Genomic DNA, 18,261 nt, shown 5'->3' with positions numbered 1-18,261 from the left:
GTTGTTAATTTTGAATATTGTGCATAAGTGTGAATTTTATTTATACCTATTGTGACCAGTCATGATTACACATAACTCTTTAACTTGATCTGTATAACAATAGCACAGAACTATTTCCAGATACGCATGAATTTAACTTGTTACATATTATGTTAAATGAGATTTTATTTTCTGGGGGAAAGTAAAAATTAAATTTTCTTCTTTTAAAACTTCCAAGTTATTTGTGTGTTTTAATTTTGTTACTTTATCTTATATTACTATCTAATTTTGAGCTTTTTTGTCTAGCTCATTCTTGGTATTTTCTGTAGTCCTCTGGTTATCCTATTATATGTCCTAAATGCCCTTTATTTTTAGTTAAAAATGTCCAGAACTGAAAGGCTTCCTTATATCTTTCATTGAGAGCTCTCTGTTAGCCCTGAGACTTACCTGGTCTCCTTAATGATGTGGGTCATCTCAGCATAGCTCACATATATGCAAAGACACATATGTGTACACGCATTCATGTTTAACACAAACATACACCATTTAAAAATAAAAGCAATATACATACTCCTTGGATTTGTGCTATATCTATGGCTAATATTGTTGTCAAGGCTCCTGTGCTGTTTTCTTTATCATCAAACCAGGAAATATCCTAGAGAAAAAAGAGTTAAAATGGTTATCAAAAAATGCTTTGATTTGTGATTGTGCTACATTAACCTGTGCTGTGTGCCTATTCGCCCAGCCGTGTCCGACTCTGCAGCCCCATGGACTGCAGCCCGCCAGCCTCCTCTATCCAAGGGCATTCTCCAGGGAAGAATACTGGAGTGAGTTGTCATGCCCGTCTCCAGGGGATTTTCCCGACCCAGGGATCGAACCCAGGTCTCCCGCATTCCAGGTGGGTTCTTTACTGTCTGAGCCGCCAGGGAAGCGCTATATTAACTTTGAAGGCATTTATTTGCCTGCCTCTTTACTCACAGGCACTTAAAATTTATGGAGCAAATAAATTTTGTTTCTTACTTCATAAAAATCTATATGTAGATACTAACCGAAGAACTTAAGCCCAACAGCTTGGACTCTTTACCATGCTACAACACTATATAATAATCAGTGTTTAAAATGATCATTTTGAACCGCCGAGTTAATTGATAATTTTACTCCACAAGTAATTTTTGTGGAGAGCAGATTTTACTAAAAATAACACACTTTAGAAATATTCCCAAACTTTCTGTCTAAACTTAGAAATGGTAAAAAAATAAAAATAAAAAATAAAAAATCTGTTTCCTTCTCTTCAGGACCTAGATACGCAAGATTTTCCCTGACACTTCACATTCCCACCTAGATCTTATAAGTACTGGGCATTTTGAGAAGCTAAAAAGGCAGAAAGCCTGCTGCAAAACCCCTGCAGCCAAAAAAAGCGTGCAATTTGATAGGTCAAAAATACACACAATAAAAGCATAATGTTATAACCAATTTCATTTTCAACATCAAATACAGATAGCACTCAGCACTTCTCAACTTGAGGAATGCTGATTTTCTTTCCTTAGCCATTGAATGTTTCCTCCCATGCACTCAAACTACTTAAACCTCTTATGGCTTAAAACTATGTGGAGACTGGCTCTAAAAATGATTGATTTTTAGTGAGTGAAGAGCAAGAATTGTTGAATTACTACAACCCAGCCAGGGCCCTGATGCCCAGGTAACACGTTTCTGCCAACTAAGGAGACAAAAAGAAGACAGATAGAAGGTGGTGCATTAATCATGCTGCTGTGTAAGAAGACAAAAAGAAGACAGATAGAAGGTGGTGCATTAATCATGCTGCTGTGTAAGAAGAAAGCCCCTGTGGACGAATATGGGAGGGGTCAGGGGGACTGCAGTCCTAGCATGACATCACTCCTCTGTAAACCCCTGGACTGGGAAGGTGTCCCAAACAATTTAGGGTTCTAGGTGCTCAAAGGGCATGTTACAGAGATCACAATCTGCACTATACAGTAGTGTTGTTGAGAACAGAACCCAAGTCAAGAGCCTATCTTATTGTGAACACACATGAGCAGTAGTTTTAACTACAGCGCTCCTGATCTAGAAGACATTACTTGGTTTTTATTGTATACTAGCGGGCTTGATCCCTGGGTTTGGAAGATCCCCTGAAGAAGGAAATGGCGACTCAACTCCAGAATTCTTGCCTGGGAAATCCCATGGACAGAGGAGTCTGGTGGGCTACAGACCATGACGTTGCAAAGAGTTTTGGACAGGACTGAGTGACTGAGCATGCACTCATAGAATATATATACATATATACATTTATACATATATATAGTTTACACTGTGTAATTATTTCTATATTTCAACATGACATGGAATACCCAAAGAAGTTTTAGATACAATATAAAGTAAAAGTATAAAAAATAATTTATTATTTAATATTACATTCCTGATTCTGTTGTTGTTGTTCAGTCACCCAGTCATGTTGGACTCTTTGTGACCCCATGGACAGCAGCATACCAGGCCTCCCTGTCCCCCACCGTCTCCTGGAATTTGCCCAAGTTCATCTTCATTGTATCGGTGATCTCATTCTCTGACGCCCTCTTCTCCTTTTGCCTCGATCTTTCCCAGCATCAGGGACTTTTCCAATGAGTTGTCTGTTTGAATCAGATGATGAAAATACTGGAGCTTCAAGTTCAGCATCAGTCCTTCCAGTGAATATTCAGGGTTGATTTTTAAGATTGACTGGTTTGATCTCCTTGCTGTCCAAGGGACTTTCAGGAATCTTCTCCAGCACCACAGTTCTAAGGCATCAATTCTTTGGTGTTCTGCCTTCTTTATGGTCCAACTTTCATAACCGTACATGACCACTGGGAATACTATAGCCTTGACTATAGTACCTTTGTTGGTAGAATAATGTCTCTGCTTTTCAACAGCCTTTCTAGGTTTGTTATCGCTTTCCTGCCAAGAAGCAATCGTCTTCTGATTTCATGGCTGCAGTCACTGTCCGCAGTGATTTTGGAGCCAAATAAGAGGAAGTCTGTCACTACTTCCACCTTTTCCCCTTCTATTTGCCATGCAGTAATGGGGCTGGATCTTATTGGTTTTTTAAAAAAATATTTAGTCTTAAGCTGGCTCTTTCACTTTCCTCCTTCAGCTTCAATCAGAGGCTCTTTATTTCCTCTCTGCTCTCTGCCATTGGAGTGGTATCATTTGCATATTTGAGGTTGTTGATGTTTCTCCCACCTATCTTGATTCCAGCTTGTAACTCATCCAGCCTGACATTTCTCATGATGTGCTCAGCATATAGGTTAAGCGAACAGGGTGACAGCAGACAGCTCTGTTGTACTCCTTTCCCCATCTTGAACCAATCAGTTGTTCCATACAGGGTTCTAACTGCTGCTTGTTGACCCGAATACAGTTTCTCAGGAAACAGGTAAGACAGTCTGGTATTCCCATCTCTTTAAGAGCTTTCCAAATTTTTCATGATCCACACAGTCAGAGGCTTTAGCATAGTCGATATAACAGAGATAAAAGTCTTTCTGAAATTCCCTTGCTTTCTCTATAATCCAGCGGATGTTGGCAATTTGATCTCTAGTTCCTCTTCCTTTTCTAAACCCAGTTTGGACATCTGGTAGTTCTTGGTTTGCATAATGCCAAAGCCTAGCATGCAAGATTTTAAGCATGACCTTACTAGCATGGGAGATGAGTTCAACTGTCTGATGGTTAGCACATTCTTTGGTACTACCCTTCTTGGGAATTGGGATGAGATTGACCTTTTCCAGTCCTGTGGCCACTGCTGGGTCTTCCAGATTTGTTAACATAATGAATGCAAAACCTTAATGGCATCCTCCTTTAGGGATTTAAATAGTTCTGCTGGAATTTCATCACATTCACTAGCTTTATTAACAGCAATGCTTCTTAAGGCCCACTTGACTACACACCCCAGAATGTCTGACTCTGGGTGACTAACCACACCATCATAGTAATCTGGTTCATTAAGATCTTTTTTAATACAGTTCATCCATGTATTCTTTCCATCTCTTCCACCGGTGGTAGGGGCATAAACTCGAATTACTGTGATGGTGAATGGTTTGCCTTGGACACGAACCAAGATCATTTTGTCCTTTTTAAGGTTGCACCCAAGTGCTGTATTTCAGACTCTTGTTGATTATAAGGGTTACTCTGTTTCTTCTATAGTATTGTTGCCCACAGTAGTAGATATAATGGTCATCTGAATTAAATTTGCCCATTCTTGTCCATTTTAGTTTGCTGATTCTTAGGATGTCAACGTTCTTACCATCTCCTGCTTGAACGTATCCAGTTTTCCTATACAATACTGTTCTTTGCTGCATCAGATTTTACTTGCATCACCAGACACATCAACCACTGAACATCGTATCCACTTTGGCCCAGCTGTTTCATTCACTCTGAGCTATTGGTAATTCTCCCCCACTCTTCCCCAGTAGCATATTGGACATCTTCAGATCTGGGGGACTCATCTTTAGGTGCCATATCTCTTTAAAAGGCCTTTTATACAGTTCATGAGGTTCTCATGGCAAGTATACTGCAGTGGTTTGCCAACTACTCTTGCTTGGGAAATCCCATGGACAGAGGAGTCTGGTGGGCTACAGTGCATGGGGTCATGAAGAGTTTTGGACATGACTGACTGACTGAGCATGCACAAATGCAATTATATGTTTATATATATGTATGTGTGTGTGTGTGTGTGTGTGTGTATGTGTATAGTTTACACTGTGCAATTATTTCTATATTTCAGCATGACATGGAATACCCAAAGATGTTTTAGATGCAATATGAAGTATAAAAAAGAATTTATTTTTTAATACTACACTCCTGATTCTATAGTATAGTAATTGCTCTAATACATAAGGCAAAGGATACATATATGACTAGTCTTAGTCCTTATCTGATGATGTTCAATCAGCAAGATATCCAAACTTGCTTTTCAACAAGTCAGCAATTATTCACTCTAGGGTTTGCTTTTCAGCATAGGTACTATGTGCTAAAACACTTAGCAGAGTTTCTGGAACACAGATGGTATTGAGTAAAAATTAGCTTGCTTCTTATCTTCCTAATGGTAAAATGATTATAAGTTAGGCTAAGATCCCCTGGAGAAGGGAATGGCTATCCAATCCAGTATTCTGGCCTGGAGAATTCAATGGCCTGTACACTCCATGGGGTCACAAAGAGTTGGACACGACTGAGCAACTTTTACTTTCATTAAGTTTTCCGATACTAGAAAACCCATTTTCCTGCCAATAATTCTATTAGAAGTAAAAAACTACAGTAGTGGCATTGTAAGTGCTTGGTATGTTTTTGCTCATTTAATCATCACAAGTATAAGACAGATACTACGATTATTAATACTTTATAAATGAGAAGAAGGAGGTAGTGAGAGATTAAGTAACTTGCTCAAGGTCAAACAGCTGGAAAGAACTGAGGCCAGGATTTAAACCTAGGCAACCAAATGCCAGAATTTTTAATCAAAACCTTTTTCTGCCTCCCATCTAACTGAAGAATTACAGTTGAGTTTCATGATATGTTTTTCCTGCTTCAGGATTTGTTACCTCAAATCTTTTTGGAAATTCCTTAGTGATCTCCACTAATGCCATCATCTAATGATTTAGAGCCCCCTCCCGCCTCCCCCCTCCCCTCTCCGTGCCAAAGCCCTACCCAATTCAGTTTAGAGAGAAATAGGCAAAAATAAGCTTCACATCTTTTAAAAAGCCAAATAGATCTATAGGCTAATGTTTATCATTGTGTGCTCACTTGGTCATGTCTAACTCTTTGTGACCCCCATGGACTGCAACCCATCAGACTTCTCTGTCCGTGGGATTCTCCAGGAAAGGATACTGGAGTGGGTAGACTTTCCCTTCTCCAGGGGAGCTTCCCAACCCACGGATCAGATCCATATCTCCAACATTGCAGGCAGATTCTTTACCAGCTGAGCCATAAGAGAAGCCCTTTTTCTGTTTTGCATATAGGGTTATCGTTACCGTCTTTCTAAATTCCATACATATGCGTTAGTATACTGTATTGGTCTTTATCTTTCTGGCTTACTTCACGCTGTAGAATGGGTGTCACTACAATATTGTAAGGTAATTAGCCTCCAACTAATAAAAATAGATGGAAAAATAAATAAATAAATAAAAAGAGAAGCCCTTAAACATAATAAGCAATGAGTTATTTATAATCACTGAAGTCAGCAACAATTTGAACATTCTTTTCAACTGGAAGGATCTCAAGTGATGAAATAAAATAGAGATTTTATACCTACAAAAAGACCACACCTGATTCCATAAATACCTCAACTTCAACTGAGGTTTCAAAATGGTTATAAAAAGCACTGCAAGTTTCAGCATGCTTTCTAAGACAAAAAAAAAAAAAAAATCTTATCTTAGGGGAAAAAAACAAGTAATAGGAGTTAGGGAAAAACTGTACATTAGGAACTTCCCTTACTAACAGACAAAAGTGAAATTTCTAAGACATTTATGAAGAAAAGGCCAATTACATTACTCTTTTTTTCCAATTTTAAAAAAGCAAATAAGCAAAAAGAGTGCTGAAGAATGAAGAGGGAAAACAAATGGTAAGCTGAAAGGGGTTCAGTTGAATTTATGGGAGAATTGGATAATATCTGCTGAATAGCACAGTTTCTATTTGTGTCTTTGTATGTTCTGAAGAAGGAGAGCTTATAGTTTACAGGTAGGTGTATTCTCATGGGCAGACACTACTTTTTGTGGGGGAGAGGGGCAGACACTACTTAATCCAAGAATGTTACTCTCCTCGTGGTCACATAGCTAATGCTAGGCAGAGGATTAATGTCCAATATTAGTCATCAGGATGTTGGATTAACAACATCCACTGGTTAAACTGGCTTGTGGCCTTTAGGATACTCCACCAAAAGCATCCTGTAAACCTCTAGAAAGAAGTTCAAAGTAATAATTGGAAAAGTTAAAATTTATATTCTTCTATTTAAGATATTCAGAAATTCAGAGAACATTTTCAAAAGTTCCTGGAAATTGAAAATAAATGTCCTTTAATGTGGAAAAACATAAATACACGAAGAAAAACAAAAATGAGCAGAAATTTTCAACAAATGTGAAATATAGTATTAGCCAATTAAAATCACACCTAATTTCATCAAAGATCTAAGGTAAAAACATAAACTGTTCATAGAAAAAAAAAGTACAAGCTTAATGAGAATTAGACAAGATGTGCAGTCTTTAAATCATTTTATGATCTATCAAGTATATTTTTGTTTTTCTGGATTGAGTGCTTCCAATTGTCAACAGGACATTTTGAGAGAGGATGTTAGGTACCAACTGCTTCCAAGCATCAGGTTGCTATGGGAAACTCACTCTTTTTTTTTTTTAATCTGTAATCCTCTAACAGCACATAAAGGTGGAGGAGTTTTGTTACTCAGCAGTCCTTTGAGCACTACTGCTAAAAGTCACAAGATGTAAAAACTGGTTTTGATGACTCAGCTGGAGGGATAGTAACTCTACTTTTGAAAAGAAATGACCCTGGCAGGAAGCTATTTGCTCCTGCATGGTGAGCTCTGGTGACAGAAAGTGTGGCAAAGGACTTCAAATGATTACTGGCTTTCAGGGTTACCCAATACACCTCAGCCTCCTGAAAGAGTTTTAGAGGTGCCAGTCTGAGACATTCCTGCCATTTGCCCTCGCGACTCACTTTTCAAGATGATTATTTGATTCACTTATTTTTAGTTATTTCATAGGTATGAATGATTGTGTGTGGCAAGCTAGACAGACAATATCTGAATGCAGGACTCTTCTGATGAGGGCAGAAAGAATGACTGCTTTAAGAAGTCAGCAGTGAATGAGCACTATAGAAATTAACTCCTCCTTTTTAAACACGTTCCTCGATACTGTAGTTCTTAACACTCCTTTTCACTTTTAAGTTAGCCTTCCATTCTGATTCTAAAACACTATACAGTGAAAGAGATTTGCCAAGATAAATGCAAGGAACAAGGAGTGAATTATAAATCTTGTTTTCTGTAAGTTGCATTTTTGAACACAACAATTTTTGACTTGCTTCTGTTAGGAAAGTACACCACAAGAATTCTGATGTCAGATGCTGCTTGGGACACAAAAAGGATGCTTTTAAATGATCAAAGGAAAGGTTATGTCAAGAAAAATGTTTATGAAGAAAAAACTAAAACCTAGAATAGTTAAAAACACATTTTAAATAAAATAGGGTAAAAGCAACTAAATACCAACCTGATATAACATGGCTTTAAATGCCAAGTGTCTTAATCTCATGGTTAAGATTTCCCCTGCTCTGCCATAAAATAATCCCTGGAAAAGAAATAAACAAAAATTTACATTTATTCTTAACTATCTTTTCCATTTCTTCAGAATATTTAGTTACGATATTTACTTATTTGTATTTTATTTAGTTATATCTAGTTACTATGTTTAACTCAAATAGGATGACACAAAACAGTAATCATGTACACAGTTAATTCATTAAACGCTTACCTGAATAAAATAACTGACAAAGCAAATAACACCCAAAATTACAAATATCATGGAATAAATTTCTGCATCATGTTTTAATGTGGTTTTATCATCATTTTCAAACATCTGAAAAGGAGTAGATTTTTTAAATCAGGTGATTGGAGGAGAATATAAAAGAAAGAAAAGAACTAAAATATCTATTATCAGGATTACTTTGAAAAATGAATTTCAAAGTAATAATTTCCACATATTTCTGGGGAAAAAAATGCACCTTATTCTATCCTCTACATTCATTACGCAAAATAAAAAATAATTCACTACTTTAATAAAAAATAACTCATCATAAATCCTCTCACTTAAGATATATCAATAAGGGGTCAGACAAATGAGTCCTCTATCTGCTATTAATATCACTATATATTTTCAAAGAAACTATTGAAATTAGTTTTCTAATTGAAATATTATTTCTAATAACTCAGGTTTCTTAATATTCCTCTATTCAGAGTACCACCTGCAATTATGAGACCGTAACAAGTCTCTAGAAATTATCCCTAAAATGAGTAACTACACACACATTGATATCTATGTTGACACAGCATCCAGTCTTAAACTGTTGCTCTTGTTAAAACTGAAGACTTAACATGGCTCTAATAAGACCCTTGAGTTCATCAGCTCTCCTGGGTCCTCAGCACAGTCCCAAACTCCTTATTTCCTCTTTTTGACTGGTAATAAAAAATGGTCATTGTTCAGACCAGTTGAAAGAAAGAGTAGCCGTATTTGTCTCTTCTACTACTTCAGTGTTTTGGAATGCTGATACAGCACTGGAGTTAGAATTAGAAAACAAAGCAATTTCTTTACTGATTGCCCAGCTACCTAGGTACAGCCCAACACTTCACAATAGAGGCTGGCTTATCCCCTGAGAACATTAGCTAACCGTTCTATCATGGATCCCACACTAGGGGTAACCCACTGCACGTCTCAATTTTCCCCATGTTGAGTTAAAGTACCCCAGGTCTGTTCTCTCAGGTCACACTTTGTTTAAAATGGTTAAAAATATTAGCAAATTAGTTTTACTTACAGTTACAATTTTTGCAAAGATGATGGAAAATACTGGATGAACAGTTCCATTTAGAACAGAAGCCAGTGTCCCCAGAACCACAGAAGGCCATTCAGACTTATATAATTTAAAAATTTTTAATAGAGAAACTTCAGGAAGATTTGTCTATAGATAAAATGAAATACCTTGGTTATAACCCCAGTTTGAGACAATAATGGAATCTAAAGAAGTTAGCCCATCTTGAATAGATCTATAATATAAAATATCAAATATAATAGATAATAGAGAAGAAAGCAGAATTTCTTTTAGAAAAAATTTACTGCCTATATTACTGATAACAATATCAAAACAAAAAATAAATTTTATACAAAAGTGACTGTGCAACTTATCACCTTTTGGCATTTCACTCAGTCACTATCATTAAAAAAGTATAAATTAACACCCATGTGCTGATAGCTAGGACTTTAGAAGCAATGACAGGCATATTTTCCTTTATACCTGTTAAACTGGATTGAATAACATGCCCTAGCATAGGACAAAGTCTAGATAGGAACTCAGCATAGACAGAAGGTAAAAGTTTTTCTAGCATTTTAAGCTTGAAAGTTTTCTAGTTTCATGACTATTTATGGAACCATTTTTCTAATGCCTTGGTTAAAAGCTTGTTTTGGGGTTCCCAATTATAAGTTAATTGCTGCAATATCTGAGTATGTTACAATCACCATGGTTCACTTTCCTTTTCTTTTCAAGGAAGATAACAGTTCCTATCTTACAGGACTGGTTTTTTTTTGTTTGTTTTTTGTTTTAGTTTTTATTTTATATTGAAGGATAGTTGATTCACAATGTTGTGTTAGTTTCAGACATACACCAAAGTGATTCAGTTATATGTATATCCATTCTTTTTCAGAGTCTTTTCTTGGGTAAGTTACCACAGAATAGTGAGTAGAGTTTCCTGTGCTATACAGTAGTGCCTTGTTGATTATTATTATGTATAATAGTGAGTATATGTCAATGCCAGACGCCTAATTTATCCCTCCCCCATACATTTCCCCTTTGGTAACCATAAATTTATTTTCTAAGTCTGTGAGTCTGTTTCTGTTTTGGAAATAAGTTCACTTGTATCTTTTTTTTTTTTTAGGTTCCACATATAAATGGTATCATATGATATTTGTTTTTCTCTGATTTACTTCACTCAGTATGATAATCTCTGGGTCCATCTGTGTTGCTGCAAATGGCATTATTTCATTCATTTTTATGCTGAGTAGAGGGTTGTTTTCAGAATTAAGCTTAACTCAGTATTTGCACACAATAAATACCCAATATCAACAATCTCGGATATGCAGATGATACCACTCTAATGGCAGAAAATGAAGAGGAACTAGAGAGTCTCTTGATGAGGGTGAAAGAGGAGAGTGAAAAAGCTGGCTTAAATTCAACATTCAAAAAACTAAGATCATGGCATCGAGTTCCATCACTTCACGGCAAATAGATGGGGAAAAAATGGAAGCAGTGACAGATTTTACTTTGTTGGGCTCTAAAATCACTGAGGATGGGGACTGCAGCCATGAAATTAAAACACACTTGCTCCTCAGAAGAAAAACTATGACAAACCTAGACAGCATATTAAAAAGCAGAGATATCACTTTGCTGACAAAGGTCCGTATAGTCAAAGCTATGGTTTTTCCAGTTGTCACGTATGGATGTGACAGTTGGGCCATAAAGAAGGCTAAGTGCTGCAGAATTGATGCTTTTGAATTGTGGTGTTGGAGAAGACTCTTGAGAGTCCCTTGGACTGCAAGGAGATCCAACCAGTCAATTCTAAAGGAAATCAATCCTGAATATTCATTGGAAGGACTGCTGCTGAAGCCAAAACTCCAATACTTTGGCCACCTGATGCGAAGAACTGACTAGTTACAAAAGACCCTGATGCTGGGAAAGATTGAAGGCAAAAGCAGAAAAGGGCAGCAGAGGATGAGATGGTTAGATAGCATCACGGGCTCAATGGTCATGAATCTGAGAACACTTTGGGAGAGGACACGGAGCCTAGTGCACTGAAGTCTATGGGGTCAAAGAGTCGGACATGACTTAACGACTGAATAACAACAATAAATACTAAATAAATGTTAGTTATTATTGATGTTATTGTGAAAGGAAGGATAGTGTTATGAAAAATCTTGGATCTTAAACAGAGAATGAATATTGCAAGTAACACTGGTATCTGCCAGTCCTTCCTGATCCATGGAGGGTACCATGGGGGAGGTAGTAGTCATGATGATCAGAGGATAAATAACATAATAATTATCTCTCCTTTCTCTTGTCTGGAATACCTAGGGGATTTATTTAAGAAATTTCAAAAATCTTGTGAATAAATTCTGTGGTGAGTAATTCTTTTGAATAGGAATGTAGGTAGCAAACTACTAGGCATTTTATATGTTGAAACTTCCTCATGGCATTCACTGTTGAAGTAATGAAATTTATGAACCTGATAATCAGAGAAAGATTTCAGGTAAGATATAAAATAGTATAGAATTCTTGTTTTAATCTTAGCCTGGAAATTATAATACAAACTCTATTGTTCGAACAAAAGAACTTTTAAAATTCTAAAGCCTTTAAAATCTATTTTCAGGATGGCTAAACCAAATTTATATTGGGGGATTCCCTAGTGGCTCAGATGGTAAAGAATCTGCCTGCAATGTGGGAGATCTGGGTTTGATCTCTGGGTCGCAAAGATCCCCTGGAGAAGGAAATGGCAACCCACTCCAGTATTCTTGCCTGGAGAATCCCAATGGACAGAGGACCTGGTGGGCTACAGTCCATGAGGTTGCAAAAAGTCAGACACGACTGAGCAACTAACACTTTCACTTAATAATTTGATTATCTATTATCTTCTTTTCTGAAGTTTTCTGAGGATTATCATCATAAAGAGCTTCACTTTTCAGTTAGGTCACTATCCAACAGAATATAGAGAAATTTTAAAAGTTCCATTCCAACTCTTTGTGAAGTCCTAAACATGGATTTTCTTTTTTGTCAAACTCTTTACAAAATTATCTCATATTGTAATGAAACTACAAGCATGTCCCAGGACACAATATCAGTACATTACAGAGCCAGCTAATGTAGGAGGTCTATCAGCGTCTGTAAATACCTTTTACCTCTAAAAATATGAAAAAGATTGAAAAAAGGGTATTAGTTAAATAATGCTATAAAGAGGGAAAAGAATAAATTGAAATAAAAACAAAATGAAAAGTTTTAGTAAAATCATGAGAGTCTGGACTACCTAACTGTGTTACAGGTTATATTAATAGTGTGTTTTAAGAGAACTTGATATAAAAATATAAGAAATTAGAGTCATTTCATAAAGAGATATGAAAGGATTTTTAAAAGTTAAAAAAAATCTCTTAAAATTTTAAAATTTAATCGGATATATTTTAAAGCTTTATTGAGTTATAATTTTCATATAAGCTACACATATATAAAGTGTACCTTTTCATAAGATTAGACTTCAGTACACACCCATGAAACTATCACCACAGTCAACATAATGAACATACTCCTTACCCTGGTACGTTTCCTCCTGCTTTTCTAATCCCTTTCTTCCACACTTCTTAGTTGCCCATGCTCTTCCCCTACAACCACTGATATATTTTTGTCACTATAGACTGCTTTGCAATTTCTAGTTTTTTTTTTTTAATATATATAAATTAAATCACATAGTATGTACTCTTTTCATGTGGCTTCTTTTTGTTCAAAATAACTGCTTTGAGATTTATTCATGCTATTCAATGAATTAATATCTCATTCATTTTCATTGCTGAGAAGTGTTTCATTGTTTGGATAGACCACAATTTACCTCTTGACATAAATTTGGGTTATTCCAAGTTATGGGCTATCACAAATAAAGCTGCTGTGAACATTCACATACAAGACTTTGTGTGGAGATATGATTTCATTTCTCTTAAGTGAACACCTAGAAGGGCTTCCCTGGTGGTTAAGTGGTGAAGAACTCTCCTACCAATGCAGGAGATGCAGGTTTGATCCCTGGATTGGGAAGATCCTCTGGAGAAGGAAATGGCAAACCACTTCCGTATTCTTGTCTGGGAAATCCCATGAACAGAGGAGCCTGGAGGACTACAGTCCATGGGGTCAAAAAAGAATTGGACACGACTTAGCAACTAACAACAACAACAACAAAACCTAGAAAAAGAATGGCTGGATCATAGTAGGTGCATGTTTAACTTTTAACGAAACTGCTGAACTATTTTTCCAAATTGGGATTACTACTTTTTATTCTCACTAGCAAAATGTAGGGTTCCAGATGCTCCACATCACCACCAATACTTGGTACAATCTTTTTAGATTTAACTCTTCTAAAAGGTGTATCATGACATCTCAATTATAATTAATTTGTTCTTCTCTAATGCCTAATGAAGGACAGGGAAGCCTGGCATACTGCAGCCTATGGGGTTACAAAGAGTCAGATACGACTGAGCGATTAAACAAAAATGCCTAATGATGTTAGGCATATTTTCATATGCTCATTTCCCATATGCATATCTTCTTTGGCAAAATGTCTATTAAAATATTTTGCCCATTTTCCTGTTAGGTTTTTGGTATTCTTATTACTGTGCTTTGGGAGTTCTCTGTATATTTTGGATACAAGTCTTTTATCACATATGTGACTTACAAATATTTTCTTACAGTTTATAGTCTATCTTTTCACTTCTTACAAAGCTTTACTGGAAATTTCCTGGCAGTCCAGTGGCCAGGACACTGTGCTTTCACTGCCAGGGCCTGGGTTTGGTCCCTGGTCAGGGAACTAAGATGCTGCAAGCCTTGTGATGCAGCCAAAAAAAAAAAAAAAAGTTTTACAAATAGAAATTTTCTTCATTTTGAAGTCTAACTTATCTATCTTTCTCTTTTACAAATTGTGATTTTGGTGTTGTAGCTAAGAAATCTTTGCTTAACTCAAAGTCATAAAGATTTTCTACTCTATCTTCTTATGAAAATTTTCTATTTTTAGCTTTTTGGTAATGTCCAAATTCCATTTATAGTTAATTTTCATCTGTGCTTTGAAGTATGGATTGAAGATGATTCTTTTGGATAGACAGGTATTTCTTTCAGCATCTTTTCTTAAAAAGACTATATATTTTTGAGGCTTCCCTGGCGGATCAGTGGTGAAGAATCTGCCTGCCAATGCAGGAGACACAGGTTTGATCCCTGGTTAGGGAAGATCCCACATGCCACGGAGCAGCTGGGCCCGTGCTCCATAACTAGCCTGTACTCTAGAGCCCAAGAGTCTCAACTACTGAGCCAGGGTGCTACAGCTATTGAAGCCTGCACCCCGGAGAGCCTGTGCTCAGCCACAGGAGAGGCCACCGCAGGGGAAGCCCATGCTCAGCAGCGAGAGAGCAGCTCCCACTTGTGGTAACTGGAGAAAAGTCTCCGCCCAGCAACGAAGACAGTGCAACCAAAATCAATCAATCAATAAAATTCAAAAAGACTATCTATTCTGTATTGAATTGCCTTTGCACTTTTGTCTGAAGAGCTGACTATATGTGTGTGGGTCTAATTCTTGATTCTCTCTTTTCTGTTCTATTGATCTATTTCTCTATTTTTGTTCCAATAGCACATTATTTTGATTACTATAGCTTTATACTAAAAATTGGTGAACTGAACTGAGCACATTAGTTTGACTACTATAGCTTTATACTAAAAATTGGAATTAGTAATTATAAACCCTACAGCTTTGTTCTTCTTTACGAAAGCTGTTTTTCTCATTTTATCCTTTTGAATTTACATTTAGAATCTGTTTGCCAAATTCTACAAAAAATCTGCTAAGATGTTGACTGGGATTGCTTTGAACTATGGACCCCATTTGGGAAGAAATGACTTCCAAACAATGTTGAATCTTTTTATTCTGAAACTCAGACCCTCCCCTGGCATCCTAAAGGACAGATTTCAAGTAAACTTTACCAGCAAGGTACCTTGGCATCTTCTTTGTTAGCCACTGAGTCATTTAGTTGCAGGGAATAAAGAGGGCTCTTCCTTGGGTCTCTGTTTCACCCCAAGGATAGTGGTTGGCACCTTTTCTCTGCTGCGTCTGCATTCTTGAGTGTTCTGTTAATTTTAGCTAGCCAATTCCCATTACTTTAATTCCCTAATGATTCGTTACACTAAACTGTCTCTCTTCAAATTGTGTGGTTTCTGTCTTCTGACTCAACCCAACCTCCTATTAATTCTGTTCTAAAATCCTACTTCACATTTTCCATTTCATTATTTACTTTTATAGTCTCTGTTCACTTCTCATTGCGTTACTATAGTCTGAAAAAAATTATTTACAAATATGGCCGTGGAGCTGAGGTTTGGCTTGCTTCACTTGGTAGGGCTGTAGCCTTCCTTCCAGAATCTCAGTTTCCTGCCCACTATAGCACCAGGCACTGGCACCCAAGTCTGTAGCCTCCTTTTACTACTACTTATAAGATAGACAATTAACGAGAACCTACCTTAGAGTACAGGGAACTCTACTCAGTGCTCTGTGGTGATCCAAATGGGAAGGAAACCCAAAACAGAGTGGCTGTGTGTATGTGCATAACTGATTCACTCTGTGGTACAGCAGAAGCTAACATAACACTCTAAAGCAACTAAACTCCAATAAAAAAACAAGAACAAAGAGTAGGTGCGTGAAGGAAGCCTAGCTAACCACTTGGTACTCCTGCTCCGTTTCTAGTCGATAGAGATATTTATCTTGTTTTGGAGCTTGGCTATGTCTTATTGTTTTTCCCTTTTTATGTTTTATCTATCATTACTATGTGTATGGAGCAGAGCAGTTGTATCGGAGTGTAAATTTACCCTATCATTTTCTCTATAAGTCTGAGTTGTTTTTTAATTTTATGATTTTCACCTTTATCAGATTTTAAAATTCCTTTTTATACACCTAGTGGATTTTTAGACTTCAAGGTGGACTTTCATTCTGTTTTTAACCATTACAGTGAGAGTAATTAGCTATTAACAGATATTTTAACATAGTGTCTTTTACACTCTTGCACAGCGTTTCACAAACTCTTATACAATATAAACTCTTGTACTGTCTTCTTCTACTCAGGCCTTTTGCCATAGAGCAAATTACCTATGCTATTATTTACATAATATTGTTCTTTTGATGTTTACATAAATGCATTTTTAAAGAAAATTAATAGATAAGCAAACATATAAATGTGAATGCTATGTAGGATCACATACCTAAAAAGGGAAAAAACTGCATCTAGAATTAAAAGCAACAGACTGGCAGTGTCAGAGAAAGGCAGAGGGGGAGGTTTGAGGCAGGTCATCCCAGGGCTTCAGACAGATAATAGATGAGACTGAGAACAGTGGGCAGGAAGATGGTGGGAATGGCTAAGGGGTATTCCACCTCAAGTATTTGTCAACCCAAGGAGAAGAAGGGAACTCCAGTTTGTGAGAAATAGTGAGCCAAAGATAAGAGTGGATGATATGGGAGCTGGAGTTTAGGAAAACCGAAGCTAATATTCAGGGGCTGAGGTGGGAGATTTCATGGTGTATGAGTTTACAATTGAGAAGCAGCCAAAGGGCTGAGTGAGGTTGCCTGGGGTTGAGGAGAGAGCTGGACTTAGGGAATGAGGAGGCTCGAAGAACCACAGGCTGAGGTGAGATGGAATTATGTTTTATGCAAGAATGCTGAGGAAAAGAGTTAGAGTGGAAGTTGAGCTCCAAAGAAGGTGCTGGGGATTTTAAGAAAAGGGAGGCTGAATGGGAAAGAAACATTAGACTTGAGGTAAGAATGAAGACTGAAGAGGTAGTACAGAGAGGTATGAGACATAAGGAGGCTTAAAGGAGACTGATCTGGACTCAGAAGAGCCTGGGGGTAGGTGTAGGGAAGCAAGCATGGAAACAAGAACTCCTTGCCCAGCTGAACAAAGCTATTAGGGTTGTACCCTGGGGTTGAGAGACTGGATCCTGTATGTGCTAGTGCTTATCTGCATCCAGTGAGTGGAGTGGATTTGGGTCTTAATCTGACTTAGATTGATCTTGAGCATCGCTGTTGGTACCACACCACCCGAGCCACTGTTTTAACCCATGGTTTGCCATATAGGAAAGGATTCTCACAAGATTTCCTGCCCCAATAATGACCTCTGACATCAGTGCAGTCTTATTTGAAGGCTTCTTTCTTACAGTCACAGTGATGTTAGTGTGAAGTTCGGCAAAGACTTAGGTTTGGTAACCTAAGTGCTATAATAACATTTTATAATAAATACGTTCTAAATATATTATAAGGATTGTACCAAAATTCACTGGAGAACATGTTGGTAACTTGTTGATAGTTGACCCATTACCTCTTTATATTGGGTGGATTCCTCAAACTTGTCAGCAAAATCTGACCTCATGCTATTCACAGAGCACAGAGGAATTGAGCTGGTATCTTTTTCAGCAGAATAAGCCACCGATTCTATCTGTTCATCAGCTTTTTTAATATCCTTAAATGAAGAAGACCCATGTTACCACCAGAATAATGCCTTAAAAATTCAATGCAACTCTATTAAACATCCCTCTAAAATTGTACTGCCTTTGTTACTGAAAGTGGTGTATTTCTGAGCAATTCTTGCCGAAGTTTTTAGATTCAATACAGAACCAGTAAGTCTAACTCATACTAAAATGTTAGTGAGTGACAATAGCTTATTGTGTCTTTCCCCCCAAAGACCTGTATAATTAACCATAGAAAATAATGCC

At 37.1% G+C, this 18,261-nt stretch overlaps 1 protein-coding gene across 1 annotated transcript in view; it reads right to left on the bottom strand.

The window, feature by feature from the left end:
* ABCB5 (ATP binding cassette subfamily B member 5) overlaps positions 1-18,261 on the bottom strand; it is a 115,178-nt gene that overhangs the window by 34,755 nt on the left and 62,162 nt on the right. Inside the window, exons 15-19 of the mRNA XM_043462300.1 lie at positions 17,868-18,008; positions 9,544-9,687; positions 8,487-8,591; positions 8,226-8,303; positions 551-634 (exon numbers count right to left, since the gene is read on the bottom strand). Of these exons, the coding sequence (XP_043318235.1) occupies positions 551-634; positions 8,226-8,303; positions 8,487-8,591; positions 9,544-9,687; positions 17,868-18,008 (552 nt within the window). The remainder of the gene's footprint in view (positions 1-550; positions 635-8,225; positions 8,304-8,486; positions 8,592-9,543; positions 9,688-17,867; positions 18,009-18,261) is intronic.

Source organism: Cervus canadensis, chromosome 3 (assembly GCF_019320065.1).
Source record: "Cervus canadensis isolate Bull #8, Minnesota chromosome 3, ASM1932006v1, whole genome shotgun sequence".
NCBI lineage: Eukaryota > Metazoa > Chordata > Mammalia > Artiodactyla > Cervidae > Cervus > Cervus canadensis.
This window is presented reverse-complemented; position numbering and strand designations above follow the sequence as displayed.